Source organism: Heterocephalus glaber, unplaced genomic scaffold (assembly GCF_053883595.1).
Source record: "Heterocephalus glaber isolate CG9 unplaced genomic scaffold, H.glaber_assembly_v1.0 deba00001479, whole genome shotgun sequence".
Classification (NCBI taxonomy): Eukaryota; Metazoa; Chordata; class Mammalia; order Rodentia; family Bathyergidae; genus Heterocephalus; species Heterocephalus glaber.
In genome coordinates this window covers 11,824,234-11,848,973 of record NW_028258316.1, presented here as the reverse complement: position 1 = coordinate 11,848,973, position 24,740 = coordinate 11,824,234, and the positions used below count along the sequence as shown (strand labels likewise).

The 24,740-nt window shown below is 37.5% G+C and overlaps 1 protein-coding gene across 4 annotated transcripts in view; it reads left to right on the top strand.

Moving 5' to 3' along the window:
- Window positions 1–24,740, top strand: part of Rabgap1 (RAB GTPase activating protein 1) — a 183,369-nt gene that overhangs the window by 41,108 nt on the left and 117,521 nt on the right. For 3 of the 4 annotated variants that reach the window (XM_004849413.4, XM_004849414.4, XM_013073653.3), the window contains exons 3-6: window positions 18,681–18,915; window positions 19,810–20,014; window positions 23,025–23,199; window positions 23,649–23,806. In XM_004849413.4, the coding sequence (XP_004849470.1) occupies window positions 18,681–18,915; window positions 19,810–20,014; window positions 23,025–23,199; window positions 23,649–23,806 (773 nt within the window). Of the gene's footprint in view, window positions 1–18,680; window positions 18,949–19,809; window positions 20,015–23,024; window positions 23,200–23,648; window positions 23,807–24,740 lie in introns of all 4 variants that reach the window. The other variant, XM_021262111.2, reaches the window with a different exon arrangement.

The window sequence follows — 24,740 nt, the reverse complement described above, 5'->3', positions numbered from 1 at the left end:
CAGGTCTGTGCACGTCCTGCCAGGGTCCTGGGTTGCACAGAACATGCCTAGTCAGCCCGCTGCAGACAGGCAGCTACCTGGTTCCACACTACAAAGACGCAGAGGACACCAGACCACCAGACCAAGGTACTGAGTCTGGCTGCTCCGGGCCCAGTGGTAGGGGCTTCTGAGCCACCGTTCCACTGCTCCTGGTACAGAGGAAGGGGCTTCCCAGTCTCCATCCCTCCCGCTGCTCCCAGCCCACAGGAAAGGGCTTTTGGGTCACCATCCCTACCGCTGCTCCCTGCCCCTGTCCCACCTCTCCCAGCTCAGAGGAGGTAATCCTTGCAGGCGCTAACAGCCCCCCGCCCCAGTCGAAATGAGAAAACACGTAAATAAGTCTCAAAACCAGACTTCCAGATCACCTACAGCAACCCCAAATGGAAATGAGATGGAACACTCTGATACTCAGCCACCTGGACCCACTGAACTGGCAACAAAAGGGGATCTGGAAAAAATGAAATCAGAAATAATTTCTCACATAACAGGAGAAATTGTGCCCTTAGTGCAAGACATGATTAATAAATCTAGAGAGGAACTGAGGAACATGATGGAATCCCAACATAAGAAACAAATGGAATCCATAAAACAGATGCAGATAGATTACCAGGACATGAAAAACTCCATTGAAAGTCTACACAGCACAATGAGCCAATGTGAGGACAGAATTTCAGATATAGAAGATAAGATTGCAATTAGTGACCAGGAAAAGAAAAATTGCTTCAAAATTATAAGGGAACATGAGAAATCAATCCAGCAGCTGCTAGATGATTCAAAGAAGAATAACATAAGACCGATTGGGCTCAATGAAGAAACAGGAGAGAGTGGAGATGACATAAAAAAATCTCTTCACAGAAATAATGGCAGAAAACTTCCCAAGCAGGGGGAAAGAGCTTGACATACAGATAAGTGAGGCATATAGGACTCCAAATAGCCTTGATCAAAAAAATCTACACATAGGCATATAATTGTTAAGATTCCAGAAACACAACAGAAGAACAAAGTTCTCCACACAGTCAGAGAAAAGAAACAAATCACATACAAAGTAAAGCCCATCAGAATCACAGCAGACTTCTCCATACAAACCATCAAGGCAAGAAGAGTTTGGAGTGACATATTCCAAGCCCTAAAAGCAAACAGCCTCCAACCCAGATTGATGTACCCTGCAAAACTATCTTTCAAAATTGATGGAGAAATAAGATACTTTCATGACAAAGAGCACCTTAGGAACTTCATGAATACCAAACCAGCACTCCAAAGAATTTTACACAATATCCTAGGAACAGACATTGAGGATCACAACCCCAGGAAGCAAAGTAGAATGAACCCATCTGGCATGACAAGACATTAGATGTAAAGGAGGAGAACCCAACAAAAAGAAAAAGTCATGGCAATGACAAGTCAATACATTTCAGTTATAACCATCAATGTTAATGGTCTCAATTCCCCAATCAAAAGAAATAGACTGGCAGAATGGGTCAAGAAGCAAAATCCAACAGTATGCTGCGTACAAGAAACACACTTAATTCAAAAGGAAACTCATAGACTGAAAGTTAAAGGGTGGAAAACAATACTGCATGTGACAGGAACCCGAAAAAAAGCAGGAGTAGCTATCCTCTTTGCAGATCAAGTAGATTTCAAAGCAACACTGATTAAGAGAGACGAAGAAGGACACTACATCCTTGTAAAGGGAACAATCCAAGAGGAAGAGATGACAATCATAAATATCTGTGCACCAATCACTAGTGCACCCAACTATATAAAACAAATACTAACGGACATGAAAAGTCACATATGCACTAATACAATTGTAGTGGGGGACCTCAACACCCCACTGTAAAAAATAGATCAACTAGACAAAAAATAGGTAATGAAATACTAGAACTCAATCAAACTCTTGAACAAATGAACTTAACAGAAGTTTACAGAGTCTTCCATCCTACAAAATCAGAATACACATTCTTCTCAGCTGCACATGAGTCATTCTGCAAAATAGACCACATACTCACACATAGAACATGTTTAAGTAAGTGCAAAGGAATTGAAGTTAGCCCCTGTATATTATCAGACCATAGTGCGATGAAATTGGAGATCCATAGCAAAAGAAACTCAAAAAATTCCATAAACACGTGGAAATTGAACAACACACTTCTGAGTAACCAATGGGCCACAGAGGAAATTAAAGAAGAAATCAGACAGTTCCTTCAATTAAATGACAATGACAATACAACATATCGGAATCTATGGGACACAATGAAAGCAGTCTTACAAGGGAAATTCATAGCAGTGAATACTCATATTAGGAAAACAGAAGGAGCCCAAGTAAACAACCTGATGCTGAACCTCAAGCTTCTAGAAAAAGAAGAGCAGGACAACCCCAAAGCTGATACAAGGGAGGAAATTATAAAGATCAGAGGAGAAATCAATGCAATGGAGACTAAGAGAACTACACAAAAAACTCAATGAAGCCAAGAGTTGGTTCTTCGAAAGAATCAACAAAATTGACAAACCTTTGGCTAACCATGTCAGAAAAAGGAAAGAAAAGGCCCAAATCCATGCAATTAGGAAAGAAAAGGGTGAAATTACAACAGACCCAGCGGAAATCCAGATGATCATCAATACCTACTTCCAGAACCTATACGCCAATAAGATGGACAACACAGAAGAAATGGACAGATTCCTAGATACATATGAATTACCAAAGTTGATCAAAGAAGACCTAAAAACTCTGAACAACCCAATATCAACCAATGAAATTGAAAATGTAATTAAAAACTTATCAACTAAGAAAAGCCCGGGCCCTGATGGCTTCACTGCTGAATTCTACAAGACATTTAGAGAGAAACTGCTGCCACTACTGTTTAAACTCTTCATTGAAATTGAAAGGGAAGCAATACTCCCAAATTCATTCCTGGAAGCGAGCATCTCCTTGATCCCCAAAGCACAGAAAGACTCAACTGAAAAAGAGAACTATAGGCCAATCTCACTAATGAACATAGATGCAAAAATCCTTAATAAGATAATGGCAAACAGAATGTAGAAGATCATCAAGATCATACACCCTGATCAAGTGGGAATCATCCCAGGGATGCAGGGATGGTTCAATATACGCAAATCAATCAGTGTAATACACTATATCAATAGAGCCAAGGACAAAAACCATATGATTATCTCCATAGATGCAGAAAAAGCATTTGACAAAATCCAACACGCATTTATGATAAAAACCCTACAAAAAATTGGAATAGATGGTCTCTACCTCAAACTGATAGAAGCCATCTATGAAAAACCAACAGCCAGTATCATACTAAATGGTCCCAAACTGAACTCCTTCACAGTAAAATCAGGAACAAGACAAGTATGTCCACAATCACCCCTCTTGTTCAATATAGTTCTGGAAACATTATCCATGGCAATTAGACAAGAGAAAGAAATAAAAGGAATAAAGATAGGTAGTGAAGAAGTCAAATTGTCATTATTTGCAGATGACATGATACTCTATATAGAAGACCCCAAGAACTCCACCAAAAGTCTTCTAGACTTAATAACCAAATTCAGTCAGGTAGCTGGTTACAAGGTCAGCACACAAACATCAATAGCTTTCCTCTACACCAATGACAGACTCACTGAGAGAGAAATAGGGTAAATAATTCCTTTCACACTAGCATCCAAAAAACTGAAATACCTAGGAATCATACTAACAAACGAAGTCAAAGACCTCTTCTCTGAAAACTATGGCACTCTGAAAAGAGAGATTGAAGATGCTATCAGAAAATGGACAGACATCCCCTGCTCCTGGGTAGGAAGGATTAGTATAGTGAAAATGGCCATACTTCCAACTTGAATTGAGATCCCAGCAGCATACTTCATAGACCTTGAGAAAACAATCCAAAAATTCATTTGGAACAAGAAGAGACCCAGAATAGCAAAATCAATTCTAGGTAATAGAGACATGGCAGGGGGTATCACAATCCCCAACGTGCAACTATACTACAAAGCTACTGTGATAAAAACAGCATGGTACTGGCAAAGAAACAGACTTGAGCACCAGTGGAACAGATTAGAAGATGCAGAAACAACGCCAGACACATTCAGCCATCTCATCTTCGATAAAGGAGCCAAACACCCTCACTGGAGGAAAGATAGCCTCTTTAATAAATGGTACTGGAAAAATTGGGCTTCAACTTGCCAAAGATTAAAACTAGACCTGTATCTCTCACCATGCACTAAACTAAAATCAAAATGCATTAAAGATCTAAATATTAAAATAGAGACTCTGAACCAGTTGTAACGGAGGTTAGGTAGAACCCTTGAAGACATCGGTGTAGGAAAAGATTTTATGAACAAATCCTCAGTTGCCCGTGAACTAGCACAATCAACAAGTGGGATCTCTTCTTATTAAAAGGCTTCTGCACAGCAAGAGAAACCACCAGCAGTGTGAAGAGACAATCCACAATGTGGGCAAAAATCTTCACCAGCTCTTCCTCAGACAAAGGCCTACTACCTCGAATCTATAAAGAACTTAAAAATATCAGACCTCCCAAATTTAAAGACCCAATCCAAACATGGGCATCTGAAATGAACAGACATTTCTCAGACAAAGAAGTAGAAATAGCAAATAAATACATGAAAAAATGTTCAGCATCACTGGTCATTGGAGAGATGCAAATGAAAACAACACTGAGATTCCACCTCAGTCCAGAAAGAATGGCTGGTACCGTGAAATCAGTAACGAATGCTGGAGGGGCTATGAGGCAAGGGGAACACTGCTCCGCCGGTGGGAGTGTAGACTGATGCAAGCACTGTGGAAATCAGTATGGAGATAAGTCAAAGAACTAAGACTGGAAGTCCCATTTGACCCCGCTATTCCACTGCTGGGGATTAAAAGAATTAAAAGAATCATACCACAGTGATATATGTGTGCCCATGTTCATAGCAGCACAATTTGTAATAGCTAAAACTTGGAAACAGCCCAAATGCCCATCAACTGGAGACTGGATAAAGAAAATGTGGTGTTTTTTTTTTATAAAATGAAGTACTACCCAGCCATAAAAAATGAGAAATTACAAACATTTATAGCTAAGTGGATGCACATTGAAGGAATACTCTTAAGTGAAATAAATAGGACACGCATGTATAAATACCTAATAGTTTCTCTCGTGTGAGAAACTGAAAGTGTAAATAAGGACTAAATGTATAATAGGTCATGTGAAATAGGAAGAAAAGGAGCAAAGGGAAGGAAGTGGGAGGGCTAGAGGAAAGGATAGAAAGGAATGGGGTTAATATGAGAAAATGGAAAAATAGGAACAAAATCTTTGTAAATAGGGAGGACTGGAGGGGTTGAAGGGAGGGCTGGGCAAGGGTGAAAAATAAGAACCAAGAGAGACTAAAGTGCGAATTTCCAATGATGAATGTCATTATATTGTATACCTAAAATGTACCAATGATTAGAATGAATAATCGATAATGCAAAATAGGAAGAAAAGGTTCAAAGGGGTAGGGGTAGTGGGAGGGGCAGGGCAAAGGAAACAAGAGCAAGGAAAAATGATGAGAAATGGAAAAAATGGAAATAAAGTCTTCGTAAATAAGGAAGGGTGGAGGAGGTGAAAGGAGGGCTAGGAATGGGGAAAAAAATAAGAACCAAGATGTATTATTATGTAAAGGTACAATTCCCAATGAGAAATGTAATTGTGTTGTATACCTACAATGTACCAATAAAAGAGTTTAATAAAAAAAAAGGAAATCACAAAATACTTGCAAGATGAATAGAAATGAAGATACAATATGCTAAAAGTTATCAGATACAGTTTAAGCAGTGCTTCAAAGGAAATTTATACCTGTAAATACCTGTATTAGGACAGAAGACCTAAAAGTGGTGACACATGCCAGCAATCCTAGCACTGAGGTGGCTAAGGCAGCAGATTTGCTAGTTCAAGGCCAGCGTGGACTACATAATGAGATTCTGTCTCCAAAACAAAAAGCCCTAGAGCAGTTAGCGTGTTGATTTAATTGACTTTGGGATCCACCTGGGAGCTTGGTGGACCGTGCTTGTGGGTATCTCTTAGTGGGTCATGGAGCCCTGAGTTTGGTTAGTATATATAGTCTCTGCCCCATTCCCTTGTTCTGTTTCCTGGCCATCATAACTAAGAAGCTTTGCTCTGTCCCATCCTACTACCATGTTTCTGCCTTGGAGCTACCCAACTTTGATTGAATCTCCTTAAAATGTGAGGCAAATGAAATTTCCCGTTTTAAATTGTGTCAAGTATTGTGTCCCAGTGACAGGAAACCTCACTAACAGAAAATTGGTACCAGTGAAGTGAGGTTATTCATTTGACTGTACCGGACCATGTGGTTTAGGAGCCTTCAGAACTGGTCTGCAGGAGAGTTTGGAGAAGTTTGGAGATACGGGTTAGAGAAGCCCTAGAGTGTTGTATGCGGATCCTGATGAGTGATTCTGGTTGGAGTTCAGAAGATCAGAATGCTGATTAATAATACCCACTGTGAAGGTCAGGCTCAGGAGGTTTTAGTTGGGAATAGTGACTTCAGTGGCATTTGGACTAGGGGTCATATACATTAAGTTGTGGCAGAAAATTTGTCTGCAAATGTCCTGAGACTTTGTGGGAAACTGAGGTTAAGGACAGTGGACTAATCTGATGGAGGAAATTTTGGTGAGACCCAACATTCACCTGTGGCATGGGTGCTGCTGGCTACTTTTAGTCAGATTTATAGTGACTGTCAGAGGCCAAAGAGCAGAAACGTTTGACAAACTTAAGTTTTGGCCCAGAAGGAACTATGTGCAGAGTCGGGGCCAAAACAGGTGTGTTTGCTGAAGGGATTAGCACCATTAAAAAGAAACCAAGTACTCTGTACTGTAACAAAAAAAAAGATACCTTGAAGGTATCTTAGAAATCTGTAAGCACCCATGGAAGGCTCAGGGGTGCAAAAATGTAGACTTTTCATTTGAATAGAGAGCCTCAAAAAAGAGCAGAAAAGATCTTACAGATAATTGGTTCCACAGGATTCATTTCTCTCTGGCTAGTCATCCAGGCACCCAGAGGTCACTGCAGCCAAGGTCCAAGGGGGCCTGTCTACTGCTTCTGTTGACAGCAGACCTTGATGTTATCCACATGATGTTGGTTTGCAGAATGCAAAGAGTTGTGGAGTCAAGGAGGCTTCCAGCCATATTATAAAGCAAGGCCTGAGAGGCCAGTCAGGGAGTCCCTGGAAGGGCAGTGCATGAAGCTGTGGGAATGAAGCCAAAGGTGCAGTGAAGATCCCAGTAATTTGGAGATGCCAAGAACATCGAAGTTATGAGAAAAGCTGAAGACTGTGAGTGGTACCACCTCAAGAGAAAGGCTTTGTGGGCTGTAATTGGCATGAACATAGATAGGTGGGGCCACCCTCACCCTTTGGAGCTAACATTTTACTACCGTATGGCTGGATGCCTATACAGAGAAACAGGACTTAATGTTTGCCCCCTGGGTTTCAGTCTTGCTTTGGTCTGATTTCTTTTCTGTACCTTATTCCTCCTTTTTGGAATGGGAATGTTTACCCAATTCCATTTTACTGTGGGATTATGTAACTTGTTTTTGGTTTTTGATTTTAACAGAAGTTCACATCTAGGAGTTTTCTTTGAGTTTCAGAAGACAGTTTTGACTTGAACTTTTGAAAAAGCCTGGCACTTTCGGGAAGGAATTATTGCATTTCTGATTGTATGCATGATACTGTACCTCTTGACAAAAGAACTGTAGAGACTTTGTGGCCACATTTATTTTCATCATCAATATAGATAGATGAATTCTGTTACAAATGAACAAAAGGTGATGTAGACTAGATAGAATGGAAGCCTAATTCAGTTTAGGATGCCTTCTTGGAGTGGATGATACTTTGGTTAAGTCCTTTAGAGAAAAGTATTATGTAATGGTATAGTTATAGAGAGTACAGACAGTTTTCTCAATAAAATGTTTTTGAAAATTCAAAGTCTGAGAACTTTATATAAAATCAGAGCCTGTATTTTCTCTCTCTGACCATAAACTCCCCTGAGGTAGGAATCTTGGCTTTGGCCAGAGACAGTGTTGCTTGGGGGTGCATTGATGAGCTAGTATTTATTATCCAGAAAAATCCATTGGAGAATTTTTTGAACTCCTTGAAGAAAGTTGCCAAGCTTTATTAAGAGAGCAGATACAAGTAGATAGATACAAGTCACTCCATCTCACTGAGTGCCTAAAGTAGTCTGGTGCAATTTCTGATACTACGTGTTGTAGCCTCTGATAATAGTGTTGTAGGATCTTGTAATACTGTACAGATCTTTTATCCAGCAAGCAGAGTCACTGAAGCAAGCACTCATTTTAATTAAGAGGGTCAGAGTAGTGGTCTTAGGGACGCAGCAGTAAATATGTTGTCATGGTACAGTTTATCAAGTGCTGGAAGATAGGTCTGAGCAGAATTACATGAGAATATAATTGTTGCCTGAAGAAGGAAAGAAAGATTTCATGGAGAGATAAGAATTAAGCAAAGCCTTAAAGAATTATTGAGACTTTTCTATGCGAAGAATTAAGTTTATAGCATGTAGCGAATTAGAGGCTTGAAAGGGCCTAGCATCAAGACCATTGCATACAGTATAATTGATTGTGTTTATTTTTTTTGTCTCCCAAGATGCAAATAGTTTTTGTCATTTGTTTTTTCTCGTTGTAAAAATGATATGTCCTTGACAAAGAAAAATCAGAAATTACAGAAGTAAATAAAAGCCCATCTGTAATCCCATTATGTATTATAAAATCATAAATATTTTGGCTTTTCTACAGATGACTTTTTAGGATAATTTCACAACTGTTGTTCTTCCCCTTCCTCTTTTTATTTTAAAGTAATATTAATTCCTTATGGTAATTGTATAAGGCTGTCTTTCATCTTTTATACAATAAGATAAAGAGGGACCGGGGATTTAGCTCAGTGGTTCCGCCGCCTACTGAACAAGTTCAAGGACCCGAGTTCGATCCCCGGTACCAAAAACAAAACAAACAAAACAATAAGAGGTAATCCAAACAGCTGCAGTTTATAAGGTGAAGCACAGAGGAATTTATTTTTAGTGATTTATCAAAGATCACAGAATGAGTGTGAGCAGATTTGAGATTAGTAGCCAAATATTCATATTGGGCTTTTGGTTTATTTGTGCTTTACTTTCAGGTAAAACTTGGCTTTATATATTGCCTAATGGCTCAGCTTTTACACTGAAACTAAGCAAAATGTTTTCTGTACTATAATAAAAGTACTGGAAACTGCAGGTTACTGGAATTTATCTTTAATTTTCTGATCATCTTGGGATTATTTCTCAAGTCAAACGTATTTCTTAAGCATGCTTAATCATCCTTAGAAAAGGGTCACAAATTGTCTACAGTAGCTTTGTATAACTGGTACATAAGTAAGTTTAATTGGTATTGTAGCAGTGAAGGGAAATGATCTATAAAATTAGAAGTAGAAAATTGAGACCAGGAAATGACTCTGGATGTTGCCTTTGGAACATTTTGTCCTTTGTTTCCATGAATGCAGTTTTGCTGTCAAGGAAATAGACTCATTGCCAATTCCACCATACAAGTAATTACCTTTATTTGATGTTTTTAGTAAGTACATATGTGATTCCAGTAATGCTTCTTTTGCACATGAATATTAAGTGTGTTCTTAGAGTTCTGTAGACCGTGAAAATTACAACTTGTTCCTTTTTTTAACTATTTGCTTTTAAAGTTATTGTTTGCTTTTTCAAACCTCAAATCTAGTTAGGTGTATCAGAATTCAAAAAGAGCTGAGAATGGAATGGGGCAATACTAACACTGGGATGCTTACTAATTGGCAGGCACTGTAATGTGAAAACTGAATGAGGTGATCCTGTAAACACCACATGATGGAGTGCCTTAAAAAATATGTGTGTGTGTGTATATATATTGTATATAATTCAAAATTATATTTTACTATTACTTAATTGAACTCTCCTAACAGTTGTGTGAGATAAATGTTAATATCCTCTTTTTGTGTTTGTTTTGGTTTATTTTTGAAACGGGGTCTCACTATATAGTTCAGACTAGCCTTGAACTCATTGTGTAGTCCAGGCTGGCCTCAAATTCATGGTGCTCCTCCTGTTTCAGCCTCCTGAACCCCCACCATGCCTGGCTGCAGTATCCTCGTTTTATACACGAGACAGTTACAGGTTCCAGAGGTTAACTTGCCCACAGTCACAGGTTTCCTGTCAGAGCCATATCCCAAACTAGATCTGTCTGTCTTTGGAGCCCAAGTATGACTATCAAGTTAAATTGTTAGGGTATATACAGATCAATTCTAGGGAGCACCTTAATAGTCTGTGTACTAATAATGGTGCCTCCTAGAGTTTAGCCACGTGACAGCTCTGAGGCCCCACTTTTATTCCCATTCTGCTTTATAAGCAGAATTATAAATAAATTATTCACCAGTCTCTGACCTTATAAACATTTATGTCACATGTTTGCAGTGGCTACTGAATTGTTAGGCTTATTATTTGCCTTCTCATTTCAGGACTGTGCCCTACAGAACTCTTTAATATAGATTACATGGAGATCAAAACAGATCTAAATGTGACCCTTACTCTGTTATCCATACATACTTGTTTTGCTTTTTGAATCTTCATATTTATGCTAAATGACAGTAGAAGTCTGTTGGGCTTCAAAATAAAACTTATTATTTATGTTTTGCAGCTTGCTGTTTGGTCTTCCCCAGTATTCTTATTTTAAATGATAAATGTTAATGATATTTGCTCAGAATAATAGAAAATGATGGTGTTTGTTTTTAAGTAAAGATAAAATCATTCAGATTTCTTTTTCTCTAAGCCAAGGTTTATATAATAACCATTATCCAAATTGGATAAAATCGTATTGCTTTGGTTTTTGTTCTTTATATTTCTACAGTTTTTTTTTAGTAAACGTGTATTTCAGATGTACTGTGTACAGTCACTTTCCAAAGCTTTATAAAGATAACTTGAGAAATGTCTCTGCCCAATCTGGGTCAACGGACCCACTAAACAACTATTCTTTAAAACAAGACAGTGGTGGGCCAGGGATTTAGCTCAGTGGTGCCGCCGCCTGCCTCGCAAGCACAAGGACCCAAGTTTGATCCCCGGTACCAAAAACCAAAACAAAACAAAAGACAGTGGTGATGGCACCTGTAAAGTGAGGCTAATTGCAAAGCCAGAACACTGGGGGAACTTTTTGAGGGGCAGGTGACAAAAAGAAACAGTTGCATTTTCAAATTTATTCTTTTTTGGAAACCATATTTTTTCTGTTTTAAGCCAGTTTTATAAAGGTGAAATTTACACACAGTAAATGCAGTGCTGTCAAATACTGTACGGTATACAGACATTCCTCATTTAACCACCTACCTGTTTAATGACTGTTCAGACATACACCCTATCTTTTTTTTTTTTTTTTACAGTTCTGTACATCTTGTTTATAGTGGAGACTCAATGTCTTTTTTAATACAGTATACCCTATTTATATAGTACTATAATTTTTGCTGATTATACTATGTAGTACAGTACTGTATTTTTATGTTCTTTCATACATTACAGTACTGATTGTAAGACTTATGCAAATAAAAGCAGTCATCAAATTGGAGTTTCCTTTGGTCATTTCTTCTGAATGTTATAATATCCATACTGTATATAATTCCTCATTTAACAATTTAGTTGTCGGAACAGAATAGATCATTAAATGAGGAATGATTGTACACTTCTTATAGATTCTGATAGATACAAACTTGCATATGTCCACCACCAAAGTCAAGATCACTCCAAAGTCCCTTTGTGCCTCTTTTTAGTTCTACCCTTATCATCTCAGTTCCTGGCAATCTGTGATCTGATTTCTATCCCTATAGTTTTGCTTTTTCCATTTAAATGGAATCATAAGGAAGCTAGATGTGGTGCCAGACACCTGAGTGGCTGAGACTGGAGTTTGCCAATTTTCTGTCCCCCACCTGGGCACCTTAGCAAGATCCTGTCTCAAAAGTAAAAATAAAAGGGGCCGGGGATTTTAGTTCAGTGGTTCTGCCTCCTGTCTCGCAAGCGCAAGAACCGGAGTTCAACCCCCAGTACCCCAAAGAAACAAAAATAAAAACTAGAGGTGTAGCTTAGTATGAGGGCCTTGGATTCAGTCACTAGTATCCTCCCCCAATCAATCATATGGTATGTAGCCTTTTTATCTAGTTTCTTTTACATAGACTAATATTTTTGCATTTCTTCCATGTTATTGTATATATTAGTAGTCTATTACTTTTTTAGTGGATAGTAATTTATGTATAAATGGCAATTTGTTTATACACTCACTAGTTGACAAACATGTGGGTTGTATTTAGATTTTGGCAACTATGAATGTGCTGCTATCAACATTTGTAAACAAGTCTTTGTGTAGAAATATTTTAATTTTTATTATCCTGTTTACTCTTAGTAAATATGTATGAGTGACTCATGATAAATGTGTATTTAACTTTATAAAGATAGATAATAGGAAGTGGAGGGATAGATCTTTCTCAAGGTAAAAGAATCAAGAGATAGAAGGAGGAAAGAGTTAGGAAGTGGAAAAGGATGAAAAAAGAATTGAGATGTGTTATGTACATGTACCAACTCCCCACAAGGCATGTACAGCAAACGTACTAATAAAAATTAAAAATTGTATTTAACTTTATAAAATTTTATACAAAATAGCAGTATTTTGCATTCCTACCAGCAGTATGAGTTTTCCAGTTGCTTCACATCTTTGGTATCCCTTAGATTGTTAGCATTGTTTTGTTTTCAGTCATTCTTACAAGTATATAGAGTCATCCTATTATTATCTCAATTCTCCTAATAGATAATGATGTTGAATTTCTATTCATGTGTTTATCTGTTGTCTGTATATCTTTTTTGTGAAATGTCCTTTTTTATTTGTGCGCTATTTTATTTGTCTTTTTGTTTGTTGTTTGTTTGTTTGTTTGTTTGTTTGAGACAGTGCCTTGCTATGTAGTTCAGACTGGCTTTGAACTTACTGTGTAGCATAGGCTGGCCTAGAACTTGTGGTGATCCTCCTACCTCAGCCTCCCAAGAGCTGGGATTCCAGGCGTGGGCCACCACACCTGGCTTTGTGAGGGTGTTTTTGGAAATTCCCCCTTTTAAAAATTGAGGTGTTTTTTATTTTAAACCACTGTGTTATGAGAGTTCTCTGTATATTCTGTTTCAGGTCTTTCATCAGATACATGATTTGCAAATATTTTCTCCAATTCTGTTTTTTCTTTGCATTTTCTTAACACTTTTTTTCCCCTCTTGTGCTGAGGATGGAACCCTGGGCCTTCTGTATGCTAGGCAAGCACACTACCACTGCATCCCCAGCATTTTTTTTTTTTTTTGGTACAGGGGATCAAACTCGAGTCCTTGCGCTTGCGAGGCAGGCGGCAGAACCACTGAGCTAAATTCCCAGCCCCATCCCCAGCTTTTTTTTTTTTTTTTTTTGGTACAGGGGATCAAGCTCGGGTCCTTGCGCTGGCAAGGCAGGCAGCAGAACCACTGAGCTAAATTCCCAGCCCTATCCCCAGCCTTTTGAGCAAAAGTTTTTAGTTTGATAAAGTCCTTTTTCTCAGTTTTTTTCTTTTATAGTTCTGCTACTAATTTTGATCTCAAACTGGATCCTATTGCCTTTCAGAATTGTGGAACCAATAAGACCGAGTAATGATTGAGCAGTGAAGGAGACTTTTATTCTTGGCCAAGTATAAGAGAAATGTAAAATAAACTTGAAAATCAGTTTCTCCAGCCTTGTGGGTCAGAAAGTTACAGACATGGGGGGATCAGCTAATAAAGGGGAGAAATAATCATGGTGTTTTCTAATAGGAATGGGAAGAGATTTTCCAAGAATTTGCATACCACCTCTTTACTCCTTTTATGGTTCTTCATAGTCATCATGACAATTGTCAATTCAAGGCACCAGGGCTTGTGTCCTGTAGCATCCAGATGGGATTATAATGAAGTCACTGTAGCAACCCTTTTGGGTCCAGCCAGGGTCCTCTAGCTCACCTAAAGAGGAAACTGGCCTACAGGCATCCTATCATCAAAGATAAACAAGATTAGGGCAGGGCAGACATTCAGCTCTGTCCAGCAGGCAGTATAATAAGAGAGCAGAAAGCCAACTTATACATACTTTCTGTGTTCTAATAAATCTCTGTGTCCTATGATCATGAAGGTTTCTCTTATATGCCTTCTGTAAGTTTTATAGTTCTACGATACATTAAATAAATCTGTGATCCATATGATGTGAAGTATTGTTTAAGACTCACATTCTTGCATATGGGTGTCAGGTTAATTGTTCCAGCACCATTTGTTTCATTTATTATCTTCTCTGTTGAATTACATTGTCAACTTTGTTGAAAATCATTTTATCATATGTTTATGTTATTTCTGGACTGTATGCATCCACGTGTCTGCCCTTTCACTCTTAACAGTCTTCATTAGTTTATATCAAACTATGATTGTAATGTAATATTAGGAATGCTCTTGGTGCCAGAGAAGAGAAAGCTGTACCAGTAGTGGATTTATTTTTCTGCTATAACAAGGTGTCTGAAGATAAGCAGTTGTTATTTTAAGCCATTCAGATGTACTAGGGATCAACAAATGACTGCCTATTGATCTAATCTGGCCTGCTACTACTTTTGTAAATAAAGTTTAATTGTAACATACCTACATTTGTTTGTTTACACAGTGTTTATGACTTCTTTCATGGTACAAAGGCAGAGTTGAGTAGTTCCAGCAGAGACTAAACACACACATCCCTGCATATGGTCTGCAACACCTAAAATAATTTATTTTCTAGCCCTTTGCTGGATAAATTTCTCAGGTTCTTATCTGTACAATTAAGGACTCAGTTTCTTTTAGTTACCCATCCAGTTGATTTCACTTTATTATCTTCTGTTCTGTTGTCACCCCATTGACACAAGAGTTCCGTCATGTTTCCAGATTCCAATTTTAAGGCAAGGGGATGGTGGCAGCCAGTCCTTTTCCACAATGATTACTTTATATTACAGAATAACTAAGTCTTGCTAGTGATTCTCACACATGTAAAAATCTCATGAGATGCTTTTTAAAATGGTAGAGTTTGGGCACCCATGTAGAGAAGATTTTCTTGGGTGAATCTAAGGGACTTGCATTTTCAAAAAGTGCCAGAGAGAATTTTGATGCCTGTGAAATGCCTGTGCCTCTGAAAAAATACCATGTTGATATTTTAGTTGAAGATTTTGATCTGAATCAGTGTTTGTCATTTCCAGCTAAGTACCATAATAATCTGTGGTCTTAAATATGCATATGATTAGAGTCTATTCTGAGACTGTTTTAGTTGTCCAGCTAGGAGGTTAGGGACAATAGGAGGAACAGGTACAGTATTTACATTTTAACAAACTCCTAGTTAACACTGGTAATTAAAAACCATTAATTTAAAATTGTTTCTCAAAGTGCAGTCCTCATATCATCACCATCTCCTGGGAACTGTTAAGAAATGCGAACTATGAGATCCTATCCTTCAGGTTACTGAATCAGAAACTCAGGACTGTACAGACTGCTAGTTCCCCAGGTGATTCTGATGTAGTCTAAAGTTTGAGAACTTGTAAAGGCATCACTGAATGTCTCCCACCTTAGACTAGGCAGAATTAATAGACTCCCTTTAAAAAATCAAATTAATTGATTCAATTATGTGTATTATAGTGTCAGGTCAATTTTGGAATTGGATTGAAATTTTACTAATGATTTAGCATGATAATTGTTGAGTTCTGTGTTTGACCTAAGGCATTAGGTTTGTATCTTTAAATAACTCTTAAAAATCAACAGTTTTTGTTTGTGTACACTTTCCTAGTCTTTGAGAAAGAAGTAAGGAAGTCAAAGACAATTCTTGTGTTTATAAAATATAAACTAAGGAAGAATGAAAGATAAGCATGTATAAACAAAAGACAAGTGTGTAAACATGTTTTCTTTCAGGGTTAGGTATATTTCTGTGCTTGGTAAATATATTACAATCCAGGGCTAGGCTAGGGTTCCATAGAATTCTTGGGTTTACTCAGTTTATATGCTGGAGAACAGAACAGAACAGTACTTCACAGTATGTAAAAATATGTCCTTCATATTCTACTTGAGTTACTACTTAACTGTAGAGTCTGATACATTCTCTCGTTTGCTTTCAGGAAGCTAACTCTCCTCTGTTGTTTCTCCTTACCCTTGGAAAAGAGTTCAGGTTCAATTATTCTAGAATTCACAATATTTCTTCAGTTTTGGAATCAAGGTCTAGTTTGGTTTTTAGGTGTGTTAAAAACTTAATTAATATGTGACATATGCCTGTAATCCCAGCACTCTGGGGGAGAGGGGGAAGGCAAGGGGATCTTAAGTTTGAGCCCAGCCCAAGTAACTTAGTGACTTAGCAAGACCTTTTCTCAAAATTAAAAAAAAAACAAAAAAAACCCTTTTTTTGGAAACAGATTCTAACTATGTAGTTGAGACTGGTCTTGAGCTCACTAGCCCAGGCTACCCTTGAACTCACAGCAATACTGCCTCAGCCTTCCTAGTGTGTGACGGTGCCAGCCGTCACTAGTCGAACAGTACCTGAGAGGAGGGGAGAGGATGAAAGAAAAACAACCTCTGAGGAAAAGAAAAAGGAGAGAGAGGCGGAGGAGAGACCCCTCTTCCCACTTTATTGCCCTTTATATACCTTTTCCACAACCCACAACCCCTCCTCTGTATATAATTCGGCGACTAATTATTTTCCAGGGAAAAGGTCAAATGTATCCTTACAACTCCGGGAATAACGTTCCCTTGCACTGCAGACATTCGAACTCTTTCTATTTAACCACTCTCGTTACAAGTAACCATCCTTGTTTTTGTGCCAGCTGCATATCCAGGATTCATTATGTTCTCAAGAGACTCAGAGGTCTCTCAAGGTTATTTCAACCTTTCGCTCTCCACACTAGTGCTGGGATTATAGGCTTGCACTGCTACACTGTTAATGAAGGGACTGGATACCACAAAAAACAAAACTATACAAAACAAAAATGCTACCAAACCAAACAAATTTAAAAAAACTTTTAAAAGCAGACCTCCTTAAAAAGAAATTTGTGCTCTTGGCTGTGTAGAATCAGATTTAACAAGGAGAAAAGACAAAACAAAAAAACTCCACCAAAACAAACTTTTAAAAGCAGAACTTCTGAAAAAAGAATTAGGTTTAACAAGGAGTTAAAATGACTTGCCCCATTTGTAGTTCCACTAACAGTAACTCCCAACATAAAATGAAGTTCACAGAAACAGAAGTTGTCATTGAAGCCAAGAGGCCTTTATTTCCACAGCAAAAGTAATTAAAGTGTTAGGATTTTCTTGGGAAAATGTCAGCAAAAAAAGACTTGAGACTGTTTCTCAATCAGAATTTACAGCCCAGGAGACTGGAAGTTTATAGAGTTGCAAAGCTCAAGACAATAAAAGATTGTGAACTGGGTTAGCCCAGAGGTATTTCTGTTACTGGAATTCTGTTTTCTAACCTGTTAATTTTACTAGATTGCCTCATTCTCTTTAACAGTCCCATATCCCCACCTGTTTCAACTTTTCTGTAAGGTTTTAGTCATCAGAAAACCTCCTAAGTGAGCCTTTCCTTTCTTTCCTAATGACTTCCTTTTGCTACATTATTTTTTTTTTAATTTTTCTAGTCCTTCTTGAATAACCATTTAATGAAAATACTGGGCTTTGTCACTAGTTTTTCTTAGCACTGGGCAGTCTCTATTTTACACTTGTTTACTTCTTTGCTGAGCCAACTAATAATAAACCATTATGACTCTATGAAAATACTTGATGTTATTTAAATGCAGTGCAGTGTTTCCATTCCTCAGTGCTTTTATACACTCATCTCCTCTGCTTTATTCATGTGTCTCAGAACTTTAAGAACCTCTTCATTTTTTTTTTTTTCTTTTTGACTGTGTAGTCATGCTGGCCTTGAACTCTCAGGCTAGCCTCAAACTCTTGGTGATCTTTGTGTCTCAGCCTCTGGAGTGCTGGGATTACAGGTGTGCACCACCAGACTGGGCAAGAACCTGTTTTATATCAGAGAACTCTTCCTCAGGAATACAGACACTTGCTTACAGTAGGAATATATACATAATATACATGTGAAATTTATTACCTGCTAGGTATTTTTCTGTTGATGTTTTGGAAGCAAGCACATTTTTCCTTAAGGGTAAGAAAAGCCACTAAAGATATTCCTCTTAAAAGCATTATTTCTCATCAGACAAAATTATAAATATTTTAATTGCTAAACATACTGTAAATAAAAAACATTAAAACATTGGCAGGCTACCATATGTATTTCTGGTTATTAGTCTCAGATTTGCTATGCATTTTTTTCATGAAGAACTTTGAATTAAGAGAAGAGCTGCAGCCTTTATTCATTTCAGATCTTGATTTATTTTATTTTATAAAAACATTCAGAAGAGGGCCAGGAATTTAGCTCAGTGGTTCCGCCACAGAAGATATTTTTGTATCAAAAGAAATGCTGATAATTTTCTTTAGAATGTAGACCCATTTTAATCAGTATTGGCCTTTCTTTTTCACTTTGTTGATTACATGTGTTTGTGATCCTTAGATTGTAGGGAATGGAAGTGAACAGCAGCTGCAAAAAGAGCTAGCAGATGTGCTGATGGATCCTCCCATGGATGACCATCCAGGAGACAAGGAACTTGTGGAAAGGTCACAACTGGATGGCGAAGGAGATGGGCCTCTTTCTAATCAACTCTCAGCGTCATCCACCATTAACCCTGTGCCATTAGTGGGGCTCCAGAAACCAGAGATGAATCTGCCTGTGAAACCTGGACAAGGAGGTTAGGATTGCTGCATTGCTTACATAACTAAAGGTTATTGTTTTTAATATTTGAGTGTCTGCCCTGTACTAGATATGATACACAGGGGGAAAAAAGGTTCTGTAGAATCTCCAGATTTTAGATGTAGGGAGATGTCAGATATGTGTTCTATTCGGTTTTCCCTTTAAATGTATTTCAGTTGTGCCAAAGAGAGAAAAACAGTAAATGACCCTAAGGGAATATTTTTTCCAGAATACTGTATTTAAAGATTTTTCTCTAGGAAAGGAAGAATTTAAATACAATGTTGAGGATATAGAGAGCTAATCCTTGATGAATAGTATTTGCTCCAGACTTATGTTACTCTATTGGTATAGTTACCCAGTTGGAAAAGGAAGTCTAGGACAATAGCAAGGAGGGAGGAAAAGGACAATTATAAAGATTCATTTAGTAATACTCGGGTGTTAAATCAGCATGTGGTATTGGGAAAGTAAAAGCAAGGGGATTAAGAAAACACAATAAAATGGTTAAGATGATGAGTGAAACCAAGATTTACAACACTGTAGATCAGAAAAGACACAAATAAGATAATTTTTCAAAGTGGTAAATACTAAATGTATATTTGACTTAAATATAAGACACAAAATTAAAACAAATTTGAAGAGGCAGAAAAATGAATCTTATTTGAATTTTAGGTCAACTTCTGGGTTTAGAATTGATTCTTAATAGTAATATCCCAAAATCTTGGTGTTTTATTTTAATGTGAGCTTCCTGGCTTCCATTGGCATTTCTTCAGGGATTATGGCATATTATCTCATTAAAACTTAATTTTAGAACCTAAATGTTACTTGTAGATTTATACCTGCTATGTATGTTAACAATACATCAAAATGAAAATAATCGTCTTGTCTTTTTTAGATTCAGAAGTGTCAAGTCCTTTCACACCTGTGGCTGATGAGGACAGTGTAGTCTTCAGTAAACTAACTTATTTAGGCTGTGCTTCAGTAAATGCTCCCAGGAGTGAAGTGGAAGCCTTAAGGATGATGTCCATCTTAAGAAGCCAGTGTCAGATTTCATTAGATGTAACCCTATCAGTGCCGAATGTATCTGAGGGAACTGTGAGGTGAGACCAGCCTCTTGAATTTTTGTAGTATTTCCATCAAATCTCTAACCTATTGTTTTACAAAGACACAGTAGTGAATAAAATACTTAAATTATTTTATTCATGCAGTGTTTCCATTTTTTTTTTCTTATAATTTTTCCCTTCCTTTCTTCCCTTTCCCCTTCCCCTCCCTCCACCCCTACCCCTTTGGACCTTTCCCTATTTCAAATTATCAGTTATTCGTTTTAATAATTTTCATCCTTATTTATACTTTCACTTTTTCACACTAGAGAAACTATTCGGTATTTACACGTGTGTCCTATTTATTTCACTGAAGAGTATGGCCTCAATATGCATCCATTTAGCTATAAATGACTCTAGTTTCTCATTCTTTATGGCTGAGTAGTACTCCATTTTATAAAAACACCATGTCTTCTTTATCCAGTCTCCAGTTGGTGGGTATGTGGGCTGTTTCCAAGCTTTAGCTATTACAAACTGTGCCGCTATGAACATGGGTGCACATATATCGCTGTGGTATGATTCTTTTAATTCTTTGGGGAAGATTCCCAGTAGGGGAAAAGCTGGGTCAAATGGGACCTCCAGCCCTAGTTCTTTGAGGTATCTCCATATGGATTTCCACAGTGGTTGCACCAGTCTACACTCCCACCAACAATGGAGAAGGGTTCCTTTCTCTCCACACACCCCCACTGAGCTAAATCCCCAGCCCTATTATTGGTTGATTTCTTGATAGCAGCCATTCTTTGTGGGGTGAGGTGGAATCTTAGTGTTGTTTTCATCTGCATCTCTCTAATGACCAGTGATGTTGACCATTTTTTCATATATTTATTTGCTGTTTTTACTTCTTTGTCTGAGAAATGTCTGTCCATTTCAGATGCCCATTTTTGAATTGGGTCTTTGAATTTGAGGGGTCTGATATTTTTCAGTTCTTTATATGTTATAGATAGTAGACCTTTGTGTGAGGTACAGCTGCTAAAAATTTCTTCCCACATGCAGTATTTAATTTGTTTGACATTCATGTTATCTCTTCCCAAGATTGTGACCCTTGTAAAAAATGGACACTCATTTGTTTTGTATACTGTCCTCACCCCAATCCTGTGTAGTACATTAAAGATTTAAATACTTTTGAGGATAATTGAAGAATATTGATCATCAGAGTCTACCTAACAAATTAATTTATATTTTCCATGTTCCCCCAGTAAAAATACCAGCACAATACATTATTTCAAAACAGAATTTAATGCTTATTTTGGAAATTATAAAAATTTATTGATAAATGGGCCGGGGATTTACCTCAGTGGTTCCACCACCTGCCCCACAAGTGCAAGAACCCGAGTTTGGTCCCCAGTACCAAAAAAAAAAAAAAACTATTGATAAATATTAACTATTTCAATATAGCACCTCTCTTCTCTTTTCTTTTTGGTACCGGGGATCAAACTCGGGTCCTTGCGCTTGCGCAGCAGGCAGCGAAACCACTGAGCTAAATCCCCGGCCCTACCTCTCTTTTCAAGATGAGGTTACTGAGGCCCAGATAAGTATCTAGAAGTGGTTATTGTTTATATTAACTAAAAGAAGTAACAAAGATAGCCAGTCAGATGTCTGTTATCAACCAACTAAACACAGAATTGCTAAATAATGTGTTGAGTACAGCTAAAATACAAGTCTTTTCCATTACTGAAAGTATATGTGTGTTTTAGAAAAAAGAGAACACAAAAAAGTAAAACAAGAAACCTTTAAGCTGAACAAGGTGGTACTGCTATAATCCCAGCAATCAAGAGCCTGAAGCAGGAAGGGGCCAGGAATTTAGCTCAGTGGTGCCGCCACCTGCCTCAACTGCAAGGTCCTGAGTTTGATCCCCGGTACCAAAAAAAAAAAGAGTCTGAAGCAGGAGAATCACAAGCTGTGATGTTAACCTGGGATACACAGCAAGACCCCATCAAAAAATTACCCTTAATCTTACTTTCCTGTTGATAAACATTTAACATCTTGGCTTATTAAGACTCTGTGTACATAATGTAAACCTAGGGCCGGGGATTTAGTTCAGTAGTTTGGCCGCCTGCTGTGCAAGCACAAGGACCCGAGTTCGATCCCTGGTACCAAAAAAACAAAACATAATGTAAACATATATAAATATACATGTATAATTGTACAGTTCTTAGAATCAGCATTTTTAGCACCAGTGAAATTATGAAAGGATCCGCATTTGAGGCTAACCTCAGCAATCTAGCAAGATCTTGTCTGAAGCCAAACTTGGTGGTGCATGCCTGTAATCCCAGCACTCAGGAGATGAAGCAGGAGAATCTGTATGCGTTCAAGGCCAGCCTGGACTACATAGTGAGTTCAAGGTTACGCTGAACTATGTAGCGAGACCCTGTCTCTAAAAAGCCTCTCCTTGCAAAAAAAAAATCTCATCTCAATTTTAAGAAAGGGCTGAGAATGTAGAGAGGAAAAGAAGAGAGAAATGAGAAAATAATCTGTCCTGTATTTTCAGAGCATTTGTAAAAGGGCATTTAAACCTGAGTTAGATTTCTTTCCTAGGTACTTATGAACAGGGTCTTCTAGGCTACCCTTATTAATGGCTCTGCCCTGTGATGTTGAAATTGCATAATTTCTTTTCAAACCTTTCATGGTTGTGTGCTCAATGCTCTGAACAGAATCAGGAATGGTGTGTATCATGTATTTATCAAACACAAGAATATATACTTTTTAGCACCATGGAATTATATATAATCAATATCTTTGGTAATTCACATATGACTTATTTGTTTATTTACTTATTCATTTTTGATACTGGGGATTGAACTCGGGTCCTTGTGCTTGCGAGGCAGGCACCAGAACCACTGAGCTAAATCCCCAGCCCATGACTTATTTATTGAAATTTAAGATTATTAGGGTTGTCATACCACAAGGGGTCTGTATGGTCATTTTGCCAGAAAGATGGCTCAAATTCTAATAGCAAAATAGTGTAAATTGACTTACTTTCTCTAATTTTTTTTTTTGTTTTTTTGAACAGGCTCTTAGATCCTCAGACAAACACTGAAATAGCAAACTACCCTATCTACAAAATCCTCTTTTGTGTCAGAGGGCATGATGGAACTCCTGAGAGCGACTGTTTTGCTTTTACTGAAAGTCATTACAATGCAGAGCTCTTCAGAATACATGTCTTTCGGTGTGAAATACAAGAAGCTGTAAGTCCTTAAGAGAAAACTGTCTGCAAATGAAACTTCACCAGTGCTTTCACTATGGTTGCTGAGAGTGTCAGAGGTGACCTGTTGGCTACTTCTTTATTGGATTAGATAGGCATCCTGGTTCCAACAGTGCCACATTTGCAAGCCACTCTTCTAGACCCAAACTTGTTAGAAGTATTTTTTACTGTAATATTTAAGTTAATTTCTAACATTAAAGAAGGAATTTTTCAGTTAGATTTCTAGTGTTTATAACCATTTCTTTCCTTTTTTGTTTTTAAATCCCTCTCTGGTGGTTTTTGGTGCTTTCTTTAGAGGCCTAACAGATTAATTTACCAAAAGAAATAATTAATGGAAAGATGATTACTTCCTCAACAGTAGGTAACCTTTCAGCTTTAATAGTATTTCATGTCTTCTGATAACAGCCCATTTCCTAACATGTCTGGTTGTAGGTTAGCCGGATACTTTACAGTTTTGCCACTGCCTTCCGCCGTTCTGCCAAACAGACCCCACTTTCAGCCACTGCTGCACCGCAGACTCCTGACAGTGACATCTTTACCTTCTCTGTGTCTTTAGAAATAAAAGAAGATGATGGTAAAGGTTATTTTAGGTAGGGCAACTTATTTTATTCATTTTCTTGAGTTTATATTAGTGTGCTAAAATTACCTGTCATTCAAAGCAAACTATAGGTTAGATTATATATACCTTTCATCCCCAAAATGCCTGCTTTTGTAGGGAGTTTTAAAAATTTATCATTTAACGTTAAAAAGCAATAAGCAAATTTATAGAAGCAAATTTGAAGAATTTTAAAGCAATAAATCATCATATGGGGAACATCTTACTACCTTATTTTAGTCATAAAGTAGCTGGCTGACTACTGATAAGAATTACAGCTGACATAAAGAAAAATGAAATCATGTCATTTGCAAGAAGAGAATAGAACACCAGACCATTGTGCTAAGTGAAATAAGCCAGATGCAGAAAGTTAAATATCACTTGTTTTCTCTTATATGAAAAACCGAATGAATGAATGAATAAATGGGAATTAATAAGAAACTAGATCTGTTGTACTGTATTTGTTTGGTTTGAGTGGTGTACTGTGTTTTATTTGAAGAACTTAAGTCTCTGAAATCAAGTTTAGACCATTAAAGTTACCTGAACACATAGGAATGGGAGAAATTAATGCTTTGTCTGAAGTCTAACCTACATTGAGTTAGAAATAATTGGTTTTGGTTTTTAAGTAATCAAAAATCAAAACTTACATTTAGTTTAATTATTGCTATTACTAACAGTGTGACCATTTCCAAGTTTCTTTACATCTCCTGGCAGTGGTTTCCTTACAAAATAAGATGGCTAGACTCTAAAATCCTCTCTAAATTTAAAGTGCTATGTTTGTAAGGTGACTGATTTTTTTTTCTTTACGTAGACCATATCACAAAATGGGTGCTACTTAGGATCATAATCAGTAGTTAATTATACAAGTTTCTTTTCTTCATAATTACCTGAGAAAATGTGTTAAATGAAATTATGTAGAAATATGAATA